The sequence below is a fragment of the Phyllostomus hastatus genome, unplaced genomic scaffold, assembly GCF_019186645.2.
Source record: "Phyllostomus hastatus isolate PE091 unplaced genomic scaffold, TTU_PhHast_1.1 phas_scaffold_129, whole genome shotgun sequence".
Taxonomy (NCBI): domain Eukaryota; kingdom Metazoa; phylum Chordata; class Mammalia; order Chiroptera; family Phyllostomidae; genus Phyllostomus; species Phyllostomus hastatus.
In genome coordinates this window covers 28,062,526-28,090,478 of record NW_025334009.1, presented here as the reverse complement: position 1 = coordinate 28,090,478, position 27,953 = coordinate 28,062,526, and the positions used below count along the sequence as shown (strand labels likewise).

Here is a 27,953-nt window from a genome sequence, read left to right as displayed (position 1 = left end):
AACTCCTTGTACCTGCGCAGGAAAAAGCCCGCCAAAGACTAGCAGGGGGCTTCTGCCTCTATAAGAATAGAATCCCCCCAGCCCACGTGCCCTTTTTTTTTCCCTCTGCTCAGAGCTGGCTCACTCCTGTGTCCTGTGGTGTGTACTATCACTTAATAAACCTCCCCTCTTTCTTTATGCTATAAACTTTGTGTGTTCGGTTCAATTCTTTGTTCTCGATCACTAAGAACCTGGTTACCTGTGCACACCTGTGCACACCTGTGACATCACCTGTATGTAGTAATACCCAATTAGGTGAGTTTTTAGAACAACTCTGATGTAAAGTGAAGCCTTCTGTTGGGGGTGGGAGAGAGAACATGTTTTTGGACTGGAAGAAAAAATCACAATACTATGGAAATTTCCCTGTATAAACAGTTCCTTCAACATGTGCTTTCATTTATACAAATTTGTCTGTTTAAGCCACAAGGTTCATGAGATTTTATTCTTAAGATAAACCTTGGGGATATGACCAAGTGAAAATAAATTTGGCAACACTGTATATTTTTTTCATGGTTATATGATGGCTGATAGTCAAGGTTACATTTTTTCCCCACTTGACATTCTGGAAACATTATCTATTTTCATTATTGAGCCTCCTCATAGAAATAACCCCATTTTGCTCTTAGACCAACTAAGGTGTCCTAGCATGACACTCCCATGAACTTTTTGTTCCTTGGGTCAATCCATGGAAAAGAAAAACAGAAAAGACCCAATTAATACTTGATCCACGTGTATGTAGTATATTCTGCCTACAAGTGCAGAGTTCTAAACGCCAACTCATACGTCCTGGAGAAGTGAAATTGTTAGGTGTTTAATGATATAGTCCTCATGTAGCACTGTGTCTCTGCAGGCCCACCAAGGTATGTTCCAAATGTTAGCCCATCGACTCGGGAGAAAATGGAACCATGAGAACGTATTCGCCCATTCCTCCACCAGAGGTTCACCACTTTTCCTTCGTTTGCCAGCCACTTGCTTGCTGTGTGGTAGGGCTGTTGAAAACCCAAGGGCCAATATATTTACCCCCATCCACCCTGACTTCAAGAAAGGCTCAATAAGATGATAGAAAATATATACTGGTCTCTGCAGTTGCTGACACAGAGCTCCTGAAAGGCTTACAGTTTCCTAGGTGATAGGAGTGCCTTTTGTTTTAATGCTGAGACTCGGGATGGGAGCCTGCTGTGTGTTTCCTTCCTGTTATTTCCTGGAAGGAATGGCTCCTGGATGAGGGCTGGTCCCCAGAAAGACCATGCTTGGAATTTTCAGCCTCAGCCCCTACTTTCTTGAAAAGGGAGAAGGGCTGAAAATGGAGTTAATGATGGGTCCTCTCTGGGGTGCAGAGAGCTTCCGGGTTTGGTGACCACAGGAAGGTGCTGGGAGAGAGGGGTGCTTGGAGAGGGCATGGAATGTGGTACACGCCCACGGCAGCTCTGCACCCCTTCCCTCATAACCTGCCCTGTGCCTTTCTTCCATCTGGATGTTCATCTGTATCCTTTATCATATCCTTTAATCGATGGTAAATGTGTTCTCCTGAGTTCTGTGAGCCCAAGGAGGAGGTTGCTGAGCCTCCCATCTAGAGCAGTTTGGTCAGAAGCCCAGGTGATGACCTGGCCTTGTGACTGGTGTCTGAAGTGGGGGCGGGGGCAGTCTTATGGAACTGGGCCCTCAATCTGTGGGGTCTGATGCTGTTTCCAGGTGGATGGTGTCTGAGTTGAGTTGAATTCTTGGACACCCTGCTGATATCTGAAAATTGATTGTTGATATGGGAAAAAAAACCTCTACACATTTGGTGACCAGAAGTGTCAGAGGTGAAGTGTGTCATGCGAACAGTAAAGAGGACAACAGGAAAGAAACACAGTAGGGAAGAGCTGGGATTTTCCCTATATAGGAAAAAATGAGGTTTTTCTTTATAGGCTCGTTCCACAAAAGAAAAAACTATGTCCTTTTGGCCTTCAGCTGCCCTGGGGAGTCTGCTCCAATTACCCGGGGGACTGGAGGCAGATTGCTTGGGGTTAAGCACCCTTCAAAGAATAGGTATTTGATCCCAGTGAAATGACCAGGAAAAACACTCCAGGTGCATTTTTTTTACCACAAAATGCAGACCACGATCAACCTTCTGGTGGGAGTTGAACAGAACTGTTATTTGAACAGAACAGTGCTTCTCCCTTTCCCTCAAAACTCCATTAAGACCATCTCCTTCACAGAGATTTTTCCAGAATGCTTCTGTCATTAAGCCCCGTGAGTCACAGTATAAATAAGTTCCTTATATTTACAGAACTTGTGTTTTAGCATTTTCACTCCTCTGTAGCTTCAGGAGAGGAGGGCAGGGACTCTACTATTTACTTCTTTCGAAGGACCCCATGCTCAAGTTCCCCTACTATACTCCTCCTTTATATAGGATTTAAGAAATCTCAAAGTATTTTCACAAACATCATCTTATTTCATGTAAGTAATAATTTTTAAAAACTTTGGAATATACTACCACATAGTAGATGTTAGGCCAAAGGGAAGCCACCTTGCCAACAGGCCATGCCCTCTATGGCCTGCCTGGGTAGCCCACACGTTGCCCAAGGGCTCAGCGTGGGCCTTTCATCTCTAGGTGGAACAGATTCTGTGCTGTAATTCATGCTCTAGAGTTTCCCACATGATCCAGCTAAAGCTCAATTCCAGCAAAGACCACCTTCTTGCTAAGTTTACTCATGTCCCATCCTGCTTTCCTTACTTGCCTTCCAAAAACACCTCCTCAGTAAACCACTTCCATAAGAATCCCTGACTCAGCTTCTGCCTCTAGGGAACCTGACCTAAAACCCAGTGTGATACCACTTCTCTTCAGTCTAGGGCTCCATTACCCTAGGGCTCTTCTTCTACAAATGGGAAGGAATCTAGGTGGATCAAAATTGCTCCGTAGTGACTCTAATTCAACAGTTCAATTGAGGAAAGTCACATTTCCTATGTAAGTCAAAAGCCACCAGGATAAGCATTCCAACCAAACAAAAAGTTTCCAATGTTCAAATAGTAGTCTACTTAACTCAAGAAATAATGACTCACAGGGACACATGGTACCTGGATAGCCCCACTAGTGGACAAGCCCAGGCCTACCTTCCTGGGGGCTGCATATTCCAAAAAAGAGATTGTCTTCAATGCTCTGCAGAATGTCAAAATTCTCAATATAAAAAACCATCTCTGGCCTCCCGCTGATCTCCTCCAGCTGGGCAACATTGGAGCCAAACACCCCCACAGAGTAGATAATGACACCGTCTTGCCGAAGTGCTTCCGCTGGGTCCTTGACTGTGTCATGTGCTTCGCCGTCGGTGATGAGGATGAGAAACTTCCTGACGTTGGGCCGGGCCCCCTTGGCGGGGCTGAAGTACTGGGCCACAAAGGCCAGGGCACTGCCCGTCATCGTGGTTTCTTTCCTGTGTTCCATTCGGTCGATGGCATCCGAAATTTCACTCTGGGATGTGTATTTGTTGAGCTGAAACTCCTCCTTATTGACGTCACTGAACTGGACCACGCCGATTTGCACCCGATCTGCCCCAATCCGAGATTTGTTCACCAGGTTTTTCATGAAGGTTTTCATTTTCTTAAAGTTCTCATCTCCTATACTGCCAGAACTGTCCACCAGAAACATGATGTCAGCTTTCATCTCTTTGCAGGCTGTGTGGGAGAAAGTGAAATGTTTACCCATATAAAAAAATAAATTAATTAAGAATGAACAGGAACATCCAAACCCAAATAATTCTATATTGAAGTTAAGGATTGGTAATGTTGGTAGCAGGTAAATAAAGCACTGGAGGCAGTAAAAGTAAGACTCTTCTGTTTGTTATTTAGTAATTGGCTTTGGTGTATTATTCAGGGTTTGTCGACCTCGAGACTATTGACATTTTGGGGTGAATTATTTTCATATGGAGGGCAGTCTGCACTGTAGGATTCTGTGGAATGGTTACCAGTAAGTAGCCCTGACCTCTACCCCTTAGATGTCAATAGCATTCGCTTAGTTATGACAAGAAGTGTCTCTCAACATTGCCAAATGTCCCCTCAGGGGGCAAAACCCCCCCAGCCCCAGGTTTAAAACTACTGCTACAGCTCTAAAAGAATTCATAAAAGTTTTGTTAAAAAACAATTTAAATAAACCTGAAGTACTCCTTAAAATAAGAAATCATTTGATCATTTACACACGTAGTACCTAAGCAAATGTCTGTGTTAGTAGGGATTTGTAGGAAGCAGCTATTTAATACTCATAAGGGCAAAAGGAGGCACCAAGTATCTTTATGCCTCAGGTACGAATTAGAAGAACACTACAACGGGCCCTCAGCTTTCTTCCAAAAACAAACACAGCTGCACAAGTCAACAAGTCTCAGCCCAGAAATTTGCCTCTCCAGACCTGCAATGCCCAATATTGCGGGAAGGCAACCTGTGAGCTGTGGTCCACAGGTAAAGCCACCATTGTCCTACCTTCTTCAGCACAAATTTCCTGAACAACTTGGTTTCTTATGTCTTTCAAAGCGTCAAAGTCATGCACGTAGTGCACCCTCTTTTTCTCGCCCGCGATCTCTTGCAGCTGTGTTTGGTTGGCCTCCTTGATCCCGATGGCGTGAACGTGGATGAGCTCCTCTCTCAGTCTGTTCGCAGGCTCCAGGATACTATCCTCTGACATGCCGTTGGTCAGGACAACAAGATGACACGGCGCTCGGTTTCCTCGCTGCTGCTTTGCTTTTTGCAACAGCCCCAGGGTAAAATTCAGGGCTGCGCCTGTGTGCGTACCCCCACCCATCTGCCTGATGTTCTCAATGGCCTTTCCCAAATCGTGCTTGTTAGAGTACTTATTGATCTCAAATTCCAAATCCCAGCTGTCAGCAAACTGAATGGCCCCAACCCGCACGTTCTGGGGACCGATGTTGAACATCTTTACAACCTCGGATAGGAATGTCTTCATTTCTTGGAAGTCTGTGGCCTGGATGTTCCAGGATCCATCAATGAGCAGATAGATGTCTGCTTCTTCAGTGTCCACACAACCTGAAAGGGAACCAAGAAGTTGAGTGCAGCGCTGGGACAAGTGTAAAGAAGAAATGGGAGTAGATGGTTAAGAACAACAAATATGAGCATCTTCAGACAAAAAAAAAGCAAGGGAAAGAGCTTCTAGGAGTAAAAGACATGCTCTGCTAGGGGAATTGTAGCATTGGTCAGGCCAAAGGAATTTCCTTTGACTGTTTAAGACTATTTTGATAATTCTCTGCCATGAATCAAGGTGAACTGGGACACAGTAAAAGATTAGGATGAAAATTTGAAGATGACTTTTCACAAGTCATTCCTCTCATTAGTGAGTAACTGCTTCACAAAAAAGTCAAGTGGTGTGCTGTGAGATGCAGAAAGTCTTTAACTGAACATTGTGGACACGCAAACTCTCTATCTTGAAATCCTGAACCAATTATTTACTTCTCATTCACTCCTGATCAGCTAACAAAACTAGGGGTATTGCAAGTGGCCTTATATGTGCAGACAATGGCACTTTTATAGTGAACATGCTATAAATATTTGTTGAAGAATATACTTGCATGTGTATATACATACACAAAATATTTACAGAGCATACATGTGTATATATGAAGTATATAAAATACATGATCTCTGTCTCTCTAAACTCACAGATACTAGAATATTACTTCACAACAGATTACTTACAATGTCCTCAGCCCAAACCATACCTCCTGTTCATTCTCTAAATTGCAATTTGAGGATGAGGGGAGAGGAGAAAGAAGAGAAAAGGTACAAAAAAAGAAACAAAGCAAAGAGCAGGGGAACATGAGAGGCAAAGGAGAAGGGAAAAAGTGAAAGAAGAAAAATAGCAAAGGATGGTATTTTCTGGGGTGTTTTGTAAGTAACAAAGAATCTAATCAAAGCTGCTCAAAGGAGGAGGTAAAAAGGGAAATTCTCGTGACCCATTCCAACACCACAATAGCTTTCATTTCCCCCCACTTACATTTCATGTGATCAAACTCAAGTAAGAAAGTAGGAACTTATTCTCACTCCCCTTCTTATAAGCCATCAATTGCTTTTGTAGACAGAATATATAAAAGATAAGACAAAAGAAAAAGGATTGAATAGTACTTCTCTCAGCAAAACACTGTACCTGATTTGAGGGTTTCGGTTCGTTCAGAAAACACAGAGACTGTGTGTGTTATCTGGTTCCGCAGCTTCTTCAGAAATGTCTGGTTGTGAGCGGCCAGATCAGAGAAGGTCTTCAGTTTGGAGACGTACAGCTCAGCAGGGTGCGATGCGATCTTTTCCAGCTGGCTCTTGCTGGCTCCCTCTATGCCCAGGGTGAAGACAGCCACTCCCTGACGCCGGAGGTTGGCAGCTGCCTTGGTCACCTTGTCTTCTGATGGCTGGTGGGTCACCAGCACGGCAATCTGGGGCACCCCCTGATTCCTCCGACTGCCGTTCTGTGCAGTGAATACTTCCTTCCTTATCTTTCTGAGGGCGGCCCCAGTGTAGGCCTTCCCATCCTGAAGAAAGAGGCTCTGGATAGACTGGAGCACCTCCGATTTATTTATGCCCCTGCTCAGTGAATTTATCACCTGCGTCTCATTGCTGTAGACCACCAGGCCAACCCTCATGCAATCTTCCTTTATGTCAAGAGCAGACACACTTTCACTGAGGAATTCCTTAAGATAGTCTAAGTTCTCCTGGCTGCCGTTGATGGACATATCCAACAGGAACACAACATCGGCCACTGAAGGACCTCGGCACACTGTGGCAAGGAAGGAAGGAGCACAATTTTAGCTGGAGTCTCGGCATCTCTGCTCAGCCTCACAAAGTGTGGAGAACATCTACCAGCGCTCGTTTTGCTCTTAAAGAAAGAAGAAGGTATACACAGTGATTTTGAAGCTGATATCAGAGGGTCCTGGGTGCAAATATTGAATCTTAGCTAAACTCTGAGCTTCCATGTCCTCCTCTATAAATTGGAGATAATAGTGATATTTACCTCACAGAGTTGTTATGGGAGTTAGATGAGATAAGATGTTCAGCATGGGGCCTGGTGTATAAGAGTCATTCAATGAACAGCAGCTACTACTATCATATTGAAGTCATTAAATATCAGCGCTGTTAAAATCAGCATAACCCAAATATTCCTAAGGGATGGTATTGGGGTACCAATTGTCCTTTTTCCATTAATTTATTTGGGAAAGATACTAGTAATAGGCTCCATAGTTTCAGAGATTACCACAAGAAAAGGGTTCTCTATCAACAATAGATCATTTTATATATTATGTCATTCAATTTAACCAGAAATAATGGGAGCTTCCAATGTTGCTTGTACGCTTTGAACAAATTGTTTTTGACTGGCTCTCCCCTGTCCCTCACGTGAATGATGTTCATAAACCCTTGGCCAGTGTTAATTAATAGGATAGTTCAAAGTCCCCAGGACAGCAGGATGGAGGTGGAGCAGTTATTTCAGAACAGAGAGGCAGGAAGGGAAGGGGTGTGGGGGTGAAGCACCATGGGCCTGGGAATCGAAAGACCTGACCTAGCTCTGACGTCACACTGCTGTCTGCCTGGCCCAGGTCACATTCACCACCTCTAAGGATATCTACAAACTCGTCCCTGCAGATTAGGAACTTTGGGCTACTTAAAATTGTTTCCAGCTCTGACATTCTGTTGCCAAGGGTTTCTCCAGGAATAAAATTTACCTTTGAAAGGAACCAGTAATAAAACCTCATAGCAACCAAAGCCCAGGGAGATAGGTCAGAGATAACCTGGTGGCCGGGAGAAAGCATCCCTGAATTTTAAGAAGCCTGTAAATTACGTGCAACATGGACAAAGAGAAAGATGGACCACCAAGGCACGTGGGGGTTCGCTAAACTTAAAATGGCCACAATCAATGGGCACCATTACACACAGATATCTAATAGCTAAAAATACAGTCTGGCTTTTGGAGGAAAGGGATGGTCACAGAGTCTTAATTCTCTCTCCGTGCTGATTTTTTAACAAAGCATTTTATCATCATTTCTATACGAGCACCCTAGCCCACCTTCAGCAGGAATATCATCGGCTGCTCCTTCGTTGTATTGAGCTGCGTCCTTGATGATCTGCGTCAGGTTCTGGGAAAAGGCGCTGAGGTCCCTGACCGTCCGGAGGCTGAAATGAAACTGGGCCGTGGCCATGGCCTTCAGGTCCTCCTCAGGCGCTGTCTGCAGCCCCACGGAGATGATTCTCACCCCGTCTTGCCGCAGAGCCTTGGAAGCCTCTTCCACGTCATCCTCGGATTCTGCCGAAGCCAGGACCACCAGAATCGGAGGAAACAGTTTCTTATCTCTCCCGTTGGCCTGGCTGGAGAAGTAGGTCCTGTGAGCCTCCTGGAGAGCGTTCCCTACCCGCAGGGAGCCGCCCATGAACGCGAAGTTCTTCTTGAGGTGGTTCAGCATGGGGTTCTTGCTCTTGAAGGTGTTCAGCTGGAACTCACTGTGGAGCCTGTCGCTGTACTGGGCCAGGGCCACGCGGTATTTGTTGGCCTCTATGGGGAGACTGTTGACCATCTTGTTGATGAATGTTCTCACAAGAGGGAAGGACTTATTTCCTAGGTGATCCGAGCTGTCCACCAGAAACACGACATCTGCATACTCAGGGTCTGCAAACCCACACACAAACAAGTCAACAAAGCATAAACTTTCACAATGGACTACCGTGTTTAATGTGAACCATAGGGGGGAAAATGTATTTTCCTATTTTATCTGTATTTTTAATACCTTCCCAATGAATGAAAATAATAGCCTGGAATTACACATCCTCTCAAGAAAAAAATAGTTATTTCTTAGGCTAATTCTTTATATATCCTCTCATTTAAACTGATCACAAATTTAAGCATCACTTTAGCAAGGAATTAGTTAATTAGAAATAGGTGAATTGAGAGTAAAAACTCCTGGGTTTTTATACTGTTAGTGGATAATTTCCCCTCGTATCATTTTTTATTTTTTGCTTTCAGAATTTGACCTCAATTCATATCGAGAGGATAAAAATTTTTATTGAGAACTAAAGTGCTTCAAGTTTTTTTGAATGGAGGTATCTGGAAGATAATCCCTTACTGTGATTCCAGTGTAAACTCTGCAGCAAAATAACCTGGTTATGTCATAGATATATTAGTTCTGTACGCCTGCATCAAACTGATGAAGTTTAAAAAGCACCTAAAGGTCATAAAAATATGAGATCGCCTTACTCTATTTTAAAGTTATTTACTTATTGTAAAAATATTTACAATATTTTTGATAAATCATATGAATGAGTGAGCATTACAATTGGTAAATTTATTCTCACATATGTAATATATGATAGAAACCAATATACCTTAAGCTGGGAAAACGATTACGGTTTTAGTTTCTATTGATACTAAACATATACTTTTCCCATAGGAATACAATACTTTGCTGAACTTTTAAGGCTTCATTTAATGCCAGGTTCAATGCTGGGTATGTAGAATTGTATTTTCATGTGATAGCAAATCACTTGATTCAAGCACAAAATGCTGTTTATTGGTGATCTGTTGGTTTGAATTCACAGCTCTCACCACCTTAGTATATGATCTGGTTCTTGCCCGGGGAGGGAAGGGAAATGTCTGTGTGAGTCTCGGTGGTGTATGTTTAGGGAAATATGATGCAGCTGGACAAGTAACAGAAGTCCTGACTAACTCTACCAGTTCTGTCAAGCCATTCAATATACTTGGGCCTCAGTTGCCTCACCTTTAAAATGAGTACATTTAATGAGAAAATATCTAAGGTCCATCTTTGTTCTGAGATTCTGATTATCTGAAATGATTACCAGATAAATTCTAACACATGGAAATAACATCAATCTTTTCCTATCTACAGCTGCTAGGCAACCAGCGTTGGCACCCTGTCATCTCATTTCATTCTCTTTATAGCAGTCTGTTTGAGGCCTCGTGGACAAAACCACTCTTTCTTGTCTTTTAAATCTCCTCATTTCAGCCATTTTGAGCTTCCTTTGATGGTTACGGAGCAGTAGCATTGTAGGGGAAGAAATAAGAGAGGGTGACTTAATATCTTCCTCCAGGAGAAGCCTGGAACCCCTACAAGGACTGTCAGGCAGGCTCTGCCCACGATAGTTCGACTTGTGACTGGAAGGGACATTTCTATTCATGGATACATGCCACACCTTATGTGGAAAAAGGAAATGTAGGCAACTGGCCCATGAACTGGATTCAGATTCTGCTAAGCCCCTTCACTATGTCTAAACTGTGGAACAATTTGGGAAAAAGTGTTGCCTTTCTTTAAAAAGCTTAATATGAAATCCACTGAGACATCAAAGGAAGATGTCTGCAGAACAAAGTCTTAGTTTATCTCTTCAGAAAACTTGCCACCAAGGTCAGAGCCCTTGAGAAAGCTTTAAAAAATAATATAGGTGGCCCCGAACATAAAGTGATCAGTATGAAAATTATTTAAGAAGAGGTAGAGGCAGAGAGGGGTAGGCCAGTATTTTGAGTTCAAGTCCACTGGATGTATATTGCTGACAGACAGTAGGCAGCTATGATGCTTTTTCCTCAGAGTAAAAGCACTTTTTTAAATAATAAAAGATAAACAGTTTAAATTGGAGTCAAATCTGGATGCTTAACCCAGATAATGTTTTGGCACAAATGAGTTAAGAAGAGACCTTCCAAAATTTCCAGGCCTGATCCTAATAGTAAGAGACAGAATTTTCTGCAACCTCCCAGAAGACTTAAAAGGGGTTGAAACTGAGGACAAAATAACAGCTCTTGTATCTTTCTATAATTTACAAGGAATAAATGATCTTCAAAAAGAAATGGAGCTACCACCCCTACCCTGACTGCTATTAAAATCAAAACAAAGTGAAACAAAACTCAACTTTTAAGTAAGTCAAAATAATATATTATCTATTTTCCAAAATGATAATTGAGAATTCTTTCCATTTTTTTTCCTTACCAGAATCTTGGTTTATAGAAACATGGGAGCAAATTATTATGAGGAACAAAATCAGCAGCATTTTCATGTTATGAACTGAAAAACTTCCCACTTGAAATCTGAAAAGTTGAAAAGAAAACCATCTAAAATTATTTTGGGTATTATTTGGGGAAAAGACACACACAAAAGAATATAATAAATTGGGTGCAACAGGGGATAAGGAATCTATGAGGTTCTCTGACCTTCTGATCTCTGAAGTGCCTCAGAGAAAAGTAAACCAGCAACATTTGCAGAAACACAGTTTCTCCTGGTCCCCAGACCCTGTAGAAACACAAGATTTTAGATCATCAGTAGGGGTGGCCAGAAGCATTCTACTTCCAACAATAGTATGTGCTCCTATTAGTCATTTTTCCAGTACCCTAGTATCATCCTCTGTCTACTCATTACCAAGACATTTCAGAGTTCATGGCTGGGTAGTCTAAGACCTGATTTTGTAAGTGTTTGCAGATGTGGTCCTTTTTGAAAAATGTTTCTTTTCCCTACATAATTTATTAGAAAGGTGACCATGTCCCTTCATCCTTGATGAAAGAAGACAAAAAAATTAGTGATCCTCCATATTCCATTCGATGTCTTGCTCCTCAGAATGACTCAGTTTGTACTGTTTCGCTTCCAGCTACCTAGAACTGCATGAGGTAAGCATTTTCCAATTCTAATTAGACTTAAGGCATTTCCAGCCACCTTCAATGTTTCATTTCATAGAATGAAATGGGATATTAAAGATATTGAAAATAGTAATTTTAATTATGTGTTGGGCTCATTCATTTGCTCATTCATCCACTGAATAAAAAAAAAAAAGAATTGATCTGTGTGAATAAACCAGTGTCTGCTTCTTACTTTATTTTTACCCAAATGTGTATTTGCAATGTTATACATGGTTGTCTCACTCCTTTGTCAGGCAGGATCCTGGTGCTTAATATTTCCCCCCTTCAGAAAAGGTGCCTTTGCCAAGAAGTCCCATCCCTGTTTTCTCACCTACTTTATCATCCCTCTTGACATTTTGGAATTTGGGACTCTTCTATATCTTCATAAGAGGCCTAGATGAGATAAATTTTTCAGGCTGTAAATCAATTTATCAATCCTAGTCCAGAGGTAGTTAGTGAGCTGGAAGGGACTCTTAAGTGGGTGGTGTTTTTTGTTTTTTTTTTTTTTCCAATTCAGCCCTATCATTTTAGGGGAATTTTAGTTCCAAAGTAAACCATTCCAAGGAAAAACCAGGTCATACCATCTGTACAAGTTTCCCACCAATGTGTATAAGGATAACAATACACTCTACCTTTGCTGTGCCTTCAGTGTGTACCATGCCCTGTGCAGATGGCTTTACATTCGTTCTCCTATTTGAAACTGATAATGAACCTACTAGCAGGTGATATTATTGCTCCAATTGTATAGATAAGGAAGGATATTCATAACGGAGACAAAACCGACTCAAGGGCACATCAGTTCAATGGGCCACAGTTCAGACTACAGCCAAGACCTGTCTGACTCAAAAATCTGTGTTTTCAGACTTAGTTACTCTTCATCCTAAACTCAGTCTTATAAACATGGTAAGGGTCTCCAGGTGTCTTTGTTCTACGCCTTTTTTTCTGAGTATCAGGAAATACTGATATTAGTTTTCATGGCCATTTAAGTTTTACTTTTCAAAGCTAGGGCTTTATGCTAGTCACTTATTTTTCTGCTTATATTATGAGTTTTATAAATAAATGCTATTTTTAGGAGTTATAAGTGGGAAACAGAGTGAATGCTTCAGGAAGAGTCCACAGGAGAAATGTCAGAGATGGAAAGGAAGGAGTGCTGAACAAAAGTTAAAAGCTGGATAGCAAAGTGAGGATTTTAGGTAAGGCCGGGACACTCCCAAAGCAACAGGTAGCATCTAGGAAGTTCCCCCATGCAGATGGTCAATACCACTGGTACAGTAGAAGTTGAGTTCCATGGGATTGCATCTAACAAAACAATTTTCTTGCAGTCTCTTAATGGAATCCAATATCTGGCATGCTATAAGGCTGTGTAACACTGTGAAAACCCAGTGAAAGCTTCTCTTGATGTGCTCATGCACCTGATCTGTATTGTGTGGTAGGACTAAACCTCCAAGTTCATGCTTGGGAGGCTTGGGTTTATTTTTACCACATCAAAAGACCGATGAGTTGCCTATAACCTGTACATAGTTTTACCACTAGACCTCACTGGGATTTACGTAATTAAATTTTTTAAAAGATTTTATTTATTTACTTTTAGAGAAGGAAGGGAGGGAGATAGAGAGAGAGAAACATCAATGTGCGGTTGCTGGGGGTCATGGCCTGCAACCCAGGCATGTACCCTGACTGGGAATCGAACCTGCAACACTTTGGTTCACAGCCTGCGCTCATCCACTGAGCTACGCCAGCCAGGGCTAAATTTTTTAAATAAATTTTAAAAATACTTGAAGACATGAGGGGAGAATGAAGGAGAAATTTACTTAAAGTAACCACATAAAATTTAAATTCACACTATACTCCATCTTAATGTAACAACAGCGAGAGTGCTTGCTTCTCATTAAGGAAATACTCTCAAAGGTACGAACCTCTAATCTCAATTTGTTGTACTGCATTTATTTTAAATCAGGCAAGCCAAAGCTAATATACCTCTTTTGGAAGTTTTATGTTATAAAAAGCCTTTTGAAAAATATGGATCTCTGTAAACTTTCTGTTGAGAAGGTAGGATGGTTCTAATTTAAACTACAGCTGCAAAAGTAACACAGCCAACCCACCCCTGGCTTCAAATCATAATATTTAGAACTTGTGCAACACTTCTCTTGAGGCTATCAAGAACCAGTGGTTCATGGAGACCTCTGCTTCATAGAAGCCAATTCATAATCTAGTACATATCTTCCAAGAAAAACATTTAGAGCCCAGAAGGAATATAAGAAAAACTTCAGCAGAATTAAAGTAATACCATTTCTTTCCTTTGAACTGAGCATGCAAGATACATCATTTCTAAATACTAATTTTATTTTTCTTCAGAAATGAGGATATTGTCAGCTGTCACACTGGAAGAAACAACACTGGGTCTGTAGCCCACAGTCCAACTAAGTGGTTGTTTAACCTCTGGTCTCTCACTAGTTCCCTCCTTGAACCCTTTCTGCTTCTCAGAAGTCAACAGATAGAAAGAAAAACATTCACAGATAGACAAGTTCATGTTGAAATGCTGCAGGATGAATCTTTGGAACACAACTGAAACAAGTAAACACTGAATCAATGATGGCACGCACAACAACACATACAAGCACTCACGGGGCACGCAAAGCATGTTGTTCTATTGTTAATGTTGCACTTCCCCCAGTTGCTGTTTGTGCTGATCATATTGAACAAGGTCATGCAGGTGACCTTGCCATGTTATAAAAGGAACACTCTTTGGCGTTGAGGCATACTTTGTGCAGTGGAAAGAGAACAAGCTACAAAGCTTCATGACCTGGCTTTCACTTCATCCCGAAAATGCTGTGTCTTTAGAAAATACCACCTCATTTTGGTGCATTCCTAATCTGTAGCAGAAGGGGTTGTAGAAGGTATTCACACAACTGTGAAGTAGTATAATATTATTTAAAAGTGGACTTGTAAAGATATATTGTAGACTCTAGTGTAAATACTAAAAACAGTAAAAAAAATAAGTATAACTAATATGTTATGAAAGGAAATAAAATGTAATCATATAAAATGCTCAAAATATCAAAAGCCATAAAATGAGTGGAAGACAATAATAGAATATCAATGGTCTGAATGCACTAATTAAAAGAGGTTATCAGGGTGGATCAAAAAACAAGACTGAATTCTGTGTTGTCTACAAGAAACCCACTTGAAATAGAGACGCATATAAATTAAAAGTAAATTGGCACAGAAAAATATACCATGTTAACACTAATGATAAAAAAGCAGGAGTAGCTGTAATAATTTCAGAAAGAGCAGACTTCACAGAAAGGAGAGTTATCAGGAATAAAGAGGGGCATTACATAATGCTGAAGGGGCCAGTTCTCTGGGGAATCATAACATTCTTTAACATGTATGCACCTATCAACAGAGCTTCAAAATACACAAGGGAAAAACTGAGAAAACACACAAGGAGAAATAGACAAATATACTATTAGAACTGGAGAATTCAATATCCCTCTACCAAAAATGGACAGACCCAGCAGGCAGAAAATCAATAAGGGTATGGTTGAATTCAACACCATTATTAATCAACTGGGTATAATGGGCATCTTTAGATTATTTCACTCCACAATGGCAGAACACACATTCTTCTCAAGCTCACATAGATCATTTATCAAGATAGCCCATGTTCTCAACCATAAAACACACCTTAAATTTAAAAGAACAGAAGTCATACAATGTCTACTCTCAAACCACAATGGAATTGAACTAAAAATCAATAACAGAAAGATCACTGTAATATCCCCAAAATGTTGAAGATTAAACAAGACACTACTAAACAAAACATGTTCAAAGAAGAAGTATCGAGAGAAACTAAAAATTGGAAATTAAAATAAACACATAACATCAAAATTTGTGGGATGCAATGGCAAGGCTTAGAGGTAAATTTATAGCATTGAATGTATACATCAGGAAAAAAAGAGGAAATTAAATCTAAAGTAAGCAGAAGAAATAAAAATAGAGCAGAAATTAATAAAATTAAAAATAGGAAATTGATTCTGAGAGTCAACAAAACCAAAAGTTGGTTCTTTGAGGTCAATAAGATTGATAATCCTCTACCCAGGCTAACTAAGGCAAAAACAGAGAGGACACAGATTTCTGACAACAGAAATGAAAGAGCAGACATCACCATGGATCCCATGGACGTCAAAAGGATAACCAAAGAGTACTTTGAACAACACTACACCCTCGAATTCCATAACCCAGATGAAATGGGTCAATTCCTTGAACAGCACAATCTGTCAAACTCACAAAAAGAAATAAACAATCTCAATAGGCCTATATTTAATGAAGAAATTAAATCAATAATTAATTACCTTTCCAAATAGAAAACACCAGGACCAGATGGGTTCACTAAGGAATTTAGCCAAATATTTAAGGGAGAAATAATGCCAATGCTCTATAATTTCTTTAAGAATACAGAAGCAAAAAAGAATAATTTCTAACTTATTTTATAAGCCTAGTGTTCCCCTAATGCCAAAATCTAACAAACATATTCCAAGAAAACTACAAAGCAGAAGCATTATAGATGCAAACACCCTCAATAAAATAATAATATATCCAGACCAGCAATGTATAAAAAGAATTACATATCATAACCAAATCAGATTTATTCCAAGTATGCAAGGCTAGTACAACCCTGGAAAATCAATTAATGTAATCCATCACATCAGTGAGCTAAAAAAAAGAAATCACATGATCATATCAATAAATACAGAAAAAAACTGTTTGACAAAACTTAACACCTATACATGATAAAAGCTCTCAGTAAACTAGGCACAGAGGGATATACTTCTTTGACTTGACCAAGACTGTCTACAAAAACCTACAGCTAACATTATACTTTATGACGCGAAACTCAAAACTTTCCCACAAAGATCTGGAATGAAGCAAGGAAGTCCACTCTCACTGCTGTCTTTCAGCATCACACTGAAAGCCCTGGCTCAGGGGTGTCAAACTCATTTTCACTGGAGGCCATATCAGCTATGTGGTTGCTTTCAAAGGGCCAAAATTAATTTCGGGACTGTGTAAATGTAACTACTCCTTAACTGTTAAGGAGTAGAAATTACATTGGGCCCTTTGAAGGCAACTGTGAGGCTGATGTGCCCTGCCCTGACTAATGCAGTGAGACAAAAAGTATGTGATATCCATGCAATCCCTATCAAAACCCCAATGGCCTTTTCACAGAAACAGAACAAATGATTCTAAAATTTTTTTGGAACAACAAAAGACCCAAACAGTCAAAGCAATCTTGAGAAAAAGAACAAAGCTGCAGGTGCCGTGCTCCCTCATTTCAAACTATTACAGAGGTACTATAGTTAAAACAGTATCACACTGGCATAAAAACAGACATGTGGATCAATGGTACAGAATAAAGAGTCCAGAAATAAACCCATGGGTACAGAGTCAATTAATTTATAACAAAGGAGCCAAGAATATACCACAGGAAAGTGGCAATCCTTTTAATAAAGGGTCTTGGGAAAACTGGAAAAGTCACATGCCAAAGAATGAAGCTGGACCACTGTCTTACACTACACACAAAAGTTAACTCAAAATAGATTAAAGGTTGAACATAACACCTGAAACCATCAAACTACTAGAAGTAAACACAGGTCTTGGCAATGGTTTTTTGAACCCGACATCATAAACAATAGCAACAAAAGCAAAAATAAACAAGTGGGGCTACATCAAACTAACAATCTTCTGTACAGCAAAGAAAACTATCAGCAAAATAAAAAGGCAACCTCCTGCATGGGAGAAAATATTTGCAAATCAGCCCTGGCTGGTGTGGCTCAGTGGATTAAGTGTGGGTCTGCAAACCAAAGGGTCACTGGTTTGAGTCCCAGCCAGGGCACATGCCTGGGTTGTAGGCCAGGTGCCCAGTGGGGGGTGTGCAAGAGGCAACCACACATTAATGTTTCTCTCCTTCTCATTCTCCCTCCCTTCCCCTCTCTAAAAATGAGTAATATCTTCAACATTTTTTTTAATTTGTAAATCACATATCTGATAAGGGGTTAATATGCAAAATATATAAAGAACTCATATAATTCAATAGCAAAATAATAATACTGATTGATAACAGGTCCATAAATGATGCTCAACATCATTCATCATCAGAGAAATGCAAATCAAAGCCATAACAAGTGATCAACTCACACCTGTTAGAATGGCTACTATCAAAAGACAAGAAATAAATGTTGGTGAGACTGGAGAAAAAGAAACCCTTGTGCACTGTTGGTGGGAATGTAAACTGGTGCAGCCACTATGGAGGTTCCTAAAAAATTAAAAACAGAACTACCGTATGGTCCAGCAATTCTACTTCTGGATTGTATGGTATTTCTATGTGAAGAAAACAAAACAGTAACTTGAAAAGATATATGCACCATCATGTTTACTGCATTATTTACAACAGCCAAGATATAGACACAACCTAAATATCCATCAATAGATGAATAAAAAATTGTGGTGTATAAATACAATGGAATATTGTTCAGCCATAAAAAAAATACACAAGGAAATCCTCCCATTTGCAACCATATGGATGGAGTTTGAAGGCATGATGCTAACTGAAATAAGTCAGACTGAGACAAGTACCATATGATCTCTCTGATATTTGGAATCTAAAACAAAACAAAACAAAATGAAAAACTCAGGCTTATAGATACAGAGAACAGACTGGCGGTTGCCAGAGGCTGGGGTGAGGGTTGGAAATAATTAGCCAAGGAGCAAAAGCAGTACAATGGAAATAAGAGAATCTTTTTAAACAAACGGTGCTGGAACCACTGAACATTCACATGCCAAAACCAGAATCTAATCATAGACTTTACACCGTGCACAAAAACTAACTCAAAATGAATCACAAACCTAAATATGAAATGTGAGACTGTAAAACACTTGAAGACAACTTGAAGAATAAAATCTAGATGACCTTGAGTTTGGCTAAGACTTTTTTTAGGCATAACAGCAAAGACACAATCCATGAAAGAAATTTTGGATAAACTGCACTTCATTAAAATTAAAAACTTCTGAAATATAAAGAAAATGTCAAAACTCAACAATAAGAAAACCAACTGCCTGGTTTAAAAATGGGCCAAAGACCTTAGCAGGCACCTTAAAGGAGACTTACATCAGACAATGAGCACATTGAAGACATATTCCATATCATATATCGTCAGGGAATTGCAAATGAAACAACTAGAGACCACTACACATATATCAGAATGGCCAAAATCCAAAACACTAACACCAGCAAATGATGGAGAGGATGCGGAGCAGCCAAAGCGCTCACAAATTGCTGGTGGGAATGCAAAATGGCACAGCCACTTTGGAGGACAGCTTGGCAGTTTCTGACAAAACTAAACATACTCTACCAAATGGCCCAGCAACTGTACTCCTTGGTTCTTATCCAAAAAAAGTTGATAACTTATTTTCACACAAAACCCTGCAAATAGGTTTATTATAGCAGCTTTATTCACAATTGTCAAAACCTGGAAACAACCAAGATGTCCTTTAGCTGGTGAATGAATAAACAGTGGGGCATCCAGGCGATGGAATATATTCAGCAGTAAAAATGAGCTATTAAACAATGGAAAGACATGGAGGAGACGTAGATGCCTATTACTAAGTAAATGATGCAATCTGAAAAGGCTGCAGACTATATGATTCTAAGCATATAACATTCTGAAAAGGCACAGTAGAGAGATCTGTGGTTGCCAGGGTTGGGGGAAGGAGGTATGAATAGACAGAGCACAGAGTATTTCTGAGGCAGTACAACTACTGTGTATGATACTGTAATGGTATCTGTAATGGTGGATACATGTCATTACAGATTTATCCAAACCCACTGAACGTACAATGCCAAGAACGAGCCCTAATGCAAACTACGGACTTTGATTGGTAATGGTGTCCGTGGAGGTTCATCAATTGCAACAAATGTACACTGTGCTGGAAGATGCTGACGAAGGGGGAGGCTGTGCAGGGGTAGGGGCAGTGGGTATATGGGGAAGCCCTGTATCTTCTACTCACTTTTTCTCTGAGCATAAAACTTCTCTAAAAAATGAAGTCTATGTTTTTAAAAAAGCAAAGGAGTAATTAAGATCCAGGATAGTGGTTACATAGGATGTGGGAGGCAGGGGAATGGCATTGGAAGGGAACATATTATGGATATGTTATTAATCTTCTAGTTTTCATGTGGGTAGTTTGATAGGTTTATTATTAACAAGTAAAAAAATATTTAGGAAAGTCATGCAAGGACCCATGGATGAGAGTGTGTAATGAACAAAGGGTTAGGGCGAATCCAATTCTGTGTACCTGAGATCCAATAAATATATAGAAAAAAAGTTTTTGATTAAATATAATTAGAAGGAAAAATCAGCTAATTAGGTGACATGTTGAGGGCAGGTATGGAACAATCACAGGGAGAAATTTGTCTTCTAACACTCATCTGTGATAAGTTTTGTATTAATGGGATGGGAAACAAGGAAGCAAGAATATATTCTGGTCAAGAACTTTCCCCAAGTTTATAACTCTGCCTGGCATGCTACAGGACCTAATTAAAGGTACTCAAATAAAATTTTACCCATGATACATCACCTCGCACCATCATGATTCCAGTACCAGACACCTCTAACTGCTCACAAAAATGTATGCTGCCTCCACACTTCAGAGTTGTCATTGAGCTGTGGCTGCCAGCTGGGGACCACATGTCCCAGATGCACTTGCAGTGTCTGAATAAGTTCCAGCCAGAGGAACATGCACAGAAGTGATGTCACACACTTCCAGGCCTAGCCTCACTCTTTCCACAGGGTGCTCCTCCATCTCTTTCCCCCTCCATGTGGCTTGCGTGGACACAACCTCAAGAGCCAAATGTTGAAGATGGCAGAGCTACTCTCACCTGGGGACCTGAATGACGGTGCGGAGAGGGGCTGCCCCGTGTGCTTATCCACCTACTGCTGTTAAGTTAGTAACAATGGAACTTACTATTGCACTTTCCAGAACTCACTGTATACATTTTGGGGTTTCCAGTACACATTGCTACAGCAGCAAGTGTCCCACCCAACACCTGTGTTGGTAGGACAGCATGAAATAGCGGGGATGGGGGGAAAACTGTGATCTGGACATAGGAGGAGGCGAATAAATTTCTGAGGCTCAGGGGGAATCACTCCTCTGAAAATGACTTGGCAACCCCCAATAGTGAAGTCATACCCCAATCACACTGTGACCCAGCAGTAGTTTGTGTAGCCTAGTGGTTAAATCATGGGTTCTGGCGTCAGGGCTGATTAAACCCTGGCTGTTGGCTCACTACCCGAGCGACCAGGGTGGGTAATGTAATCCCTTCAAACCTGTTTCTCAGCTATAAAACGATGCCAATAACCACACCCACTGCAGGGAAGTGTTGTGGGGGTCACACGAACTGATACATGAAAAGGAGGTGGTGCAGCATCTGCTTTGCTGTAGATAGTACACAGATGTTATTTTTATTCTTGTTATTACCATCTTCATAATGGGACAGCTCGTGAGGAGGGCAATCTAGAAAAGGTACTGGTTAATAAATACCCTGGAAAGGAACTATGATTCTGCCCTCTCCTGAAGTCTTTCCCCTACATATTTCCAAGCCTTAGATTTTTGATTAATTACAGTTGAGAAAAGGGGAAAACATCAGGCAATTAAGCCCAAGAGCCCAGTGACAGGTTGAGGGCAGATATGGGGCAGGTACAGGGAGACATCTGTCCCCCTGAGAATACTCTGTGGTAAGTTTTGTATTAATGCAATGAGAAACAGGGAAGTGAGGCATAACGTTTTGTGAAGGTGTAACATTTTGCACCTTTTCATAAGTCCCTCCATAGCCATTATGTCCCTGAATCTGGGCAACACCCCTGTGAGGTAAGTAGTAATTACTATTCCCATTTTACAAAAGGGAACATCTGAGGCTTAGCAAGACAGAGCATTTCCCCAGGTCCCAGCTGGCCCTCGTGTTCTGAGTTCATTGCTTTTTCAGCTCCAACATATTGCTTTCCTTGAGGCAAAGCCTTGCATGCTGTCCAGTTCTCTGAGGATGAAGGAGATCTATTGAATGCATTAGAATGCAGTGGATAAGCTATATTTGTAATTATATTTTACTGGAAATTATTCTTTAAATTGTCTTCTTTTTCAATGAATGAGTATCAACTGCTGTGAATTTGTTTACAGCTGATCCCACCAAGTCTGAATAGAGGCTCCTCATCTTCAAGATGCTGTTTTTCTCTATTCGGCTAAAGCTACAATACAAAAAGGCAGCCATACTGACACAATTTACCAAGCCAACAATGACATCAGCTAGTCTGAGATGTGTCCAGCAATACCCAGAAGGACCAGAGATGCAATAAAATATGTCAGGTTACTGATAAAATAGTTATTCATTACAGTTAATCAAAAGCATACATGGCTTAGGACGGCAGGAAATAGGAATCAGAGCTAACCGCTCCTGTCTAATACCCTGGCAGGTAAGCCCAAAGTAGACATTTAACAAATATCTACTAATTGTTGGTCTCCTAAGTTTTAGGCTTGGCAAAGCAAGAAGTGACTGAAGAGATTCGGACACGAAGTGACATTCTGAAGTCGGCATGAATTTTCTCTATCAATTTTGAAAAATATTCTGACTTTGTATTTAGCAAAGAAAGTAGAGTGTTCCTCATAAGATTGCTGGTTTGACCGGCTATGGCTGGGGGAAGAGTTTCCGAAATAAGAACAGCCAGTATTCAGTGAGCACAAGTGCCAGGCATTGTTCTAAGGGCTACATAATCCTCTTAACAACCCAGTGAGTGTGAATAAATACTGGACTCATTTTACAGAAGAAATTGAGTCAGAGAGTTAAGCAGCTTTGCCAAAAGTCACATGGCTATTAATTGATAGAAGTGGAATCAACTAATCAATCAAGTGTGAATACAGTGTGCCCAACTATGTTGGCCTGTGTTGAGGGACATCAACCCACCATCTAGTTATTGAGCTGTAACAAATACAGGAGTGGGCCAAAGTAAGTTTACCGTTGTAGTACAAAAAATAGTACAATACTTCAATAATAAACTCTGTGTTTTGCATATTAAGTGTAAGTCTACAGTTAACTGTTAAATTATGCACAGCTAATTATGGCTACCACCTCAGTAAATGGCACCGCTACTACGACGTTGCCCAGGCTAGAAACACAGGCATTATCACCGCTTCCTCTCTTTCTCTTCACACGCGTAAGCAAAGAGTGTTGGCTTTATTTTTAAAAGTAGATCTCAGTTCCAGCCATTTCTCAACACCTTTTTTACCTCCATCCCGATCTAAGACACTATCATCTTACCTGGATTTTAGCAAAAGCCTACTAATTAATTCGACTCCCTGCTTCCCTCTCTTGCCCAACTATAGATTTTTCTCACGTATTTTATTTTAAACTAAAAAATGAGATCATATCACACATCTACTCAAAATTCCTTACCATGTCCATGGAGGCCCTACGTGGTCTAGCTCCTTTAATCCTCTGGCCTCATCTCCTTCCTCTTTTCCCCTCTCCAAATTATTCCTGCTCCAGCTGCCTTGCTTTTCCTTGAACAGGACAAGCTTGCTCGACCCCAGAACCTTTGAATTGTCTGCTTCCTCACTCTGCTTAGCTGTTTACATATCATGTCTTCCTTAGACTTTTGGTTAATACCCTATTGAAAGTAATTTCACCTTACATACTTCTCCCAGCTCCTTCACAGTATTGACTGTAGAAAAACAAAATAGTTTGGGGTGTTTTAAGATCCGTGCAACTAAAATATTCAGCAACAATCACACAGACAATGAGAGAGATTGTTCAAGAAAAACATAGATATTTAAGGTTAAACTCTGATAAAACCAAAGACTCTCCAGAAACAATCTGACAGAATGCAAACCAAAATCATTGTGACTTTGGAAGGCATTCTTAAGGAAGATAGAATAGAGCACAGACCATAAAGGAATAAATGCAAGTACATTAAAGTGTTAGATGTTGACAAGACATCATAAATAAGAAATAAGCAGCTAGCCAAGAGGAGAGACATATTTAACAAACAACAGATTAACACCCAGAATATGGGAAGTATTTCTACAAATCGATGAGGAACTATTAAATGCAATAGAAAAATGGACAGTGGATACAGATAGGCAATTCACAGCAGAGGTGACCTGAGTGGTCAGCAGACACATGAAAAGATCCTTAACTTTACCAGGTACAGGGAAATGCACATTAAAACAATGATGAGACATCACTTCCCCCCTTATAGACTGACAATGCCAAAGGCTGACAAGGATGTAGGAATATTGGAGCTCATGTACCTGGCTGGTGGGAGTATAATTTGATATACTCACTTTGGAGAGCAATTTGGCAATACCTAGTAAAATTAAAGATGACCCAGAAATTTAATTTAATGTAAATGCCCTAGAGAAACTCTGGTACGTGTGTGCAAGAAGATTTCTATGAACATTTATAAAACTTGCAAATCACCTAAATGTTCATGAAGAGGAAAAAGGAGTAATAAATCTGGTGCATACTCATAGATGGGGATATTAATCAAGCATTAAATGAATGATTTACTATAGTCGCTTTGACAGGAATACTGTATTTTACCATGTATAATGTGCACCCACATTTTGCGAGCATTATACACAGGATCATTATACCCATGTAAAATGCACATCCTTATTTTTCCCTCAAAAATGTGGGCAAAAAAGCATGCATTCTACCCAGAAAAATATAGGTGACTCTTGAAACAGACTGAGAGAACTCACGGTGGGTTGGTATGACTCACCTACAGCAGGGCTCCCGTTCCTGTGCGAGAGGATCAAGAAGATGTCCAAAAACAGTATGATATCTTCCATGTAAAACTATGAAAACACAGCAAGATGCTGTATTTTAAAGCACATGTTTATTAAAGTACAGCTGGGAAAAACACAAATCAACTTAAGAGCAGTGGTCCCCCCTGGGAAGGGAAAATGGAAAACAGGACCAGAGAGGGGGATCAAGGGGACTTCAACTCTACCCTTAATATTTATTTCTAAACAAACATTGCAAGATGTTAGTGTTAAATTTGGGTAGGAGATGCATATTACATTATTCTTTATAGTTTTCCATATACTTCAAAGGAGTCGTGAATTAGGAAAGAAACAAGAATGCTAGATAATATCATACAGGAAATAAAAGGAACCAACAGAGACGCTTGAAAAGGGAATGTTCATGTCTTATAAAAACCAACTTGGTAAGGAAATTAAATTTCCCGAAAGTGAACAAGTTATTTTCTGAATCATTCCAGTATGTTCTCTTTAAAAACAAGAAGCTGCACTTGCTAGAAAATGTGGCAGATTAAATATAGCCATGAATTCTTTGCTGCTGCTTCCACTTTGAGGGGCATCTAACTTCCCTTTCCTTGAACCCAGGGTGGCTATAAGACTTGATCAATAGAATGTGGCAGAAGCCATGTTGTGAGACCTTTACTACTATGTCATTAGAAACCTCGTGGTTTCCACTGAGGCTCATGGAGCTCTTGGAGTATGATAAGCAAGAGCTAATTGCTATGTAACAAGTTCCACTATTCTAGGACCACCACGTTATGAAGATGCCTGAGATAACCCCAAGGAGGGACTATGTGGACAAACAGAGATGCCTGACCAGCCTTTGATTGACCCAGCCATCCAAGCCCAGGTACCAGACATATAATTGAAAAGCTTTCTGATGATTCCAGACCCCAATGACCATGTGACTGAGATCCCAACCAAGAACTGTCCAGAAAAATCCAGTCAACCCACAGAACCATGCGAGAGATAAGTGGCTGTTTTTAGTCCACTGTTTTGGAATGATTTGTTTTTCAACATCAGATAACTGATAGAATAGGGAAGATTCAGACTTCGTCTTTTTTTAAATGCTGTGTTTGAGGTGTCCACGTGACGTGGCAGTAGAGACATCCTGTAGCCAGATAAACAGCATTGAAACCCTAGTGAGTCATCATCATCCTCATGAGTGGAGTCACCTGCTTTGGCCAAATAGTGCACCAGCCCCCGGGAATACAAAATCCAGTAAACATGGCCCTCAGCCTCGTGAACTCACAGTCTATTGGGTGGGGAAGTCTGTGATATGATGCTGGAGGGTGGGGGAAGCCCCCAAGGCTGCGGGAAATCAGGAGAAAGGCATCTTGATGCTTTGGCAGAGGAGGGTGAGGGGAGGGGTTCAGAGATCATTTTTCCTGAAGAGGTCTGCTTCAGCTAGTTCTGAAGGACAAATAATTGGTCTCAAGCATGACTGCTCCCAAGGAAATAAAGGCAAAGACAACGCAGGTAGATAGAATTACTGATGAGTGCTGTCATTTCCGGGATCTCAAAGTTAATAACTAAGCAAATTCCATAGCCTTGGCAACTGCCCCATTAGGTAATTTATATATTAATCTCAGAAGGACTTAGGAAGGACCCTGCCTACATTCCTTTAAAAGCTATTGGAAGAAAATAAAACAAAATGCAAAATATAATATGCATATTCACCTGTTTATTTGGCATTTTCCAAGGTCATATTTCATCCTAAACCACACTGTGCTTACTATCCTCTGACAAAAGAAGAAAATGCCATGGTTTTGCTTTGGGGGGGAAATCTTACATATTTATAGGTCAAAAAGTGCTTGTACTTCACTACCACTCTATGAAGTAAACTAAACTAGTGCCATTTTTTAGATAATACAGAAACTCAGGAGGAATGAATAACTACCCCAAGGTCACAAGCTGGTAAACAGCAGATTTGGACTCAGATAAAATGATCTACTCTTACGAGGACTGCCCTTCCCCGCAGGAGGCTCGGCGGGAGTGGGCAGAGAACATACGTGAGGTGAGGCTGTGAAAAGACCACTGGCAGAGGGCGCGAGCAAGTGAAGTGAGTGGGCGGGGACAGAGAAGTGGGGCCTGGGCCGGGGGCAGGGAGGACTATCAGGACCAGTTTTGGTGCCAGTGGGTTTTGAGCCAGAATTTGTGGAAAGCGATAAGGGGTTTCGATGGGGGAAGGGAAGGGTGTGGGCCACGTGGGCAGGAGGGCGGCACTGGTTTCGTGCGAGTGAACTAGGGAGAAATGGCTCCTGCCTTTTCACAGTTCTCAGTGGAGGTTTTGTCCCCCAAGGACATCGGGCAATATCTGGAGAGGTTTTCTATTTTTAGTGCTGGGGAAGGAGAGCAGTGCTACTGGCATCTAGTGGGTAGAGATCAGGGACGCTGCTAACCCTCCTACGGCGCTCGGGACTGCTCTCCACAACAAAGGATTCTCTGGCTCAGAATGTCGGTAGTTGGGAAACTATACAGGTTGAGAAGTAGCGATCTGCATATTTTTAACACATTGTGTGAGGGCTCTCAAGAGACACAGAATCAACAGGGTGTGTATCTATATAGACACATATATACACATATACATGCATATATACAAATATACATACATACACATATATACACTACATGGACTTCTCTACAGGTATATCTATATATACCTATATGTCTATATTTATCTATACCTGTATCTGTATAGACATATGGAAGAGTTATATATAGACTATACCCATGTACCTATAAATTATATTTATGTATAGATAGCCTTTGCTGTATATCTATGGCTATCTGTATAGACTGAACCTATATATAGACTACATGTAGAGATCTATACTATATCTATGCTTCAGCTCTATATAGACTACATCTATGTCTATATCTCCCCAGACCTGTGGAGCAGGAGTTTGAAGGAACTGGCTCCTGTGGTTATGGGGACTGGCAACTCTCAACTCTGCAGGCAGGAGTTGATGTCGCAGTTCTGCCTGGAGGCAGTCCCCTTGGAGGCTTGGGAGACCCCAGTCTTCTCTCAAAGTCACCAACTGATGGACGAAGCCCACCCACAGAAAGAAGGGTCATCTGCTTTACTTAAAGCCCACTGGTCTAAATGTTAGTCACTTCTCAAAACCCCCTTCACAGCAACATTGAGTTGCTGTTTGACCGAATAACTGGGCACCATAACCCAGCCCAGTTGACACATAAAATGAACCATCACACACATTTAACCTTCAAAACCATGCAAGGCCAGGACTTCATCCTTGTTTTAAAGATAAAGTAAAATTAAGAAAAGTTAATGAATCCTCCCATAGATGCACAACTAGTACTACTAACAGTTCATGTATTTTGAGAACTTCATGGTGAGCAGGTGCTGTGCTAACAACTCTATGCCGTTAATCCAATTGAGGTAGCTATTATTTTT

The 27,953-nt window shown here is 40.7% G+C and overlaps 1 protein-coding gene across 2 annotated transcripts in view; it reads right to left on the bottom strand.

Annotated features, from left to right (window-relative positions):
• The window catches only part of COL6A6 (collagen type VI alpha 6 chain), a 143,837-nt gene that overhangs the window by 101,644 nt on the left and 14,240 nt on the right, over window positions 1-27,953 (bottom strand). For both annotated transcript variants that reach the window (XR_006787811.1, XM_045857311.1), the window contains exons 2-7: window positions 11,210-11,288; window positions 10,989-11,086; window positions 8,069-8,665; window positions 6,167-6,787; window positions 4,492-5,052; window positions 3,136-3,693 (exon numbers count right to left, since the gene is read on the bottom strand). Coding sequence is in view for 1 of the 2 variants with exons in the window: in XM_045857311.1 (XP_045713267.1) it covers window positions 3,136-3,693; window positions 4,492-5,052; window positions 6,167-6,787; window positions 8,069-8,665; window positions 10,989-11,055 (2,404 nt within the window). In the remaining variant the exon portion in view is untranslated. The remainder of the gene's footprint in view (window positions 1-3,135; window positions 3,694-4,491; window positions 5,053-6,166; window positions 6,788-8,068; window positions 8,666-10,988; window positions 11,087-11,209; window positions 11,289-27,953) is intronic.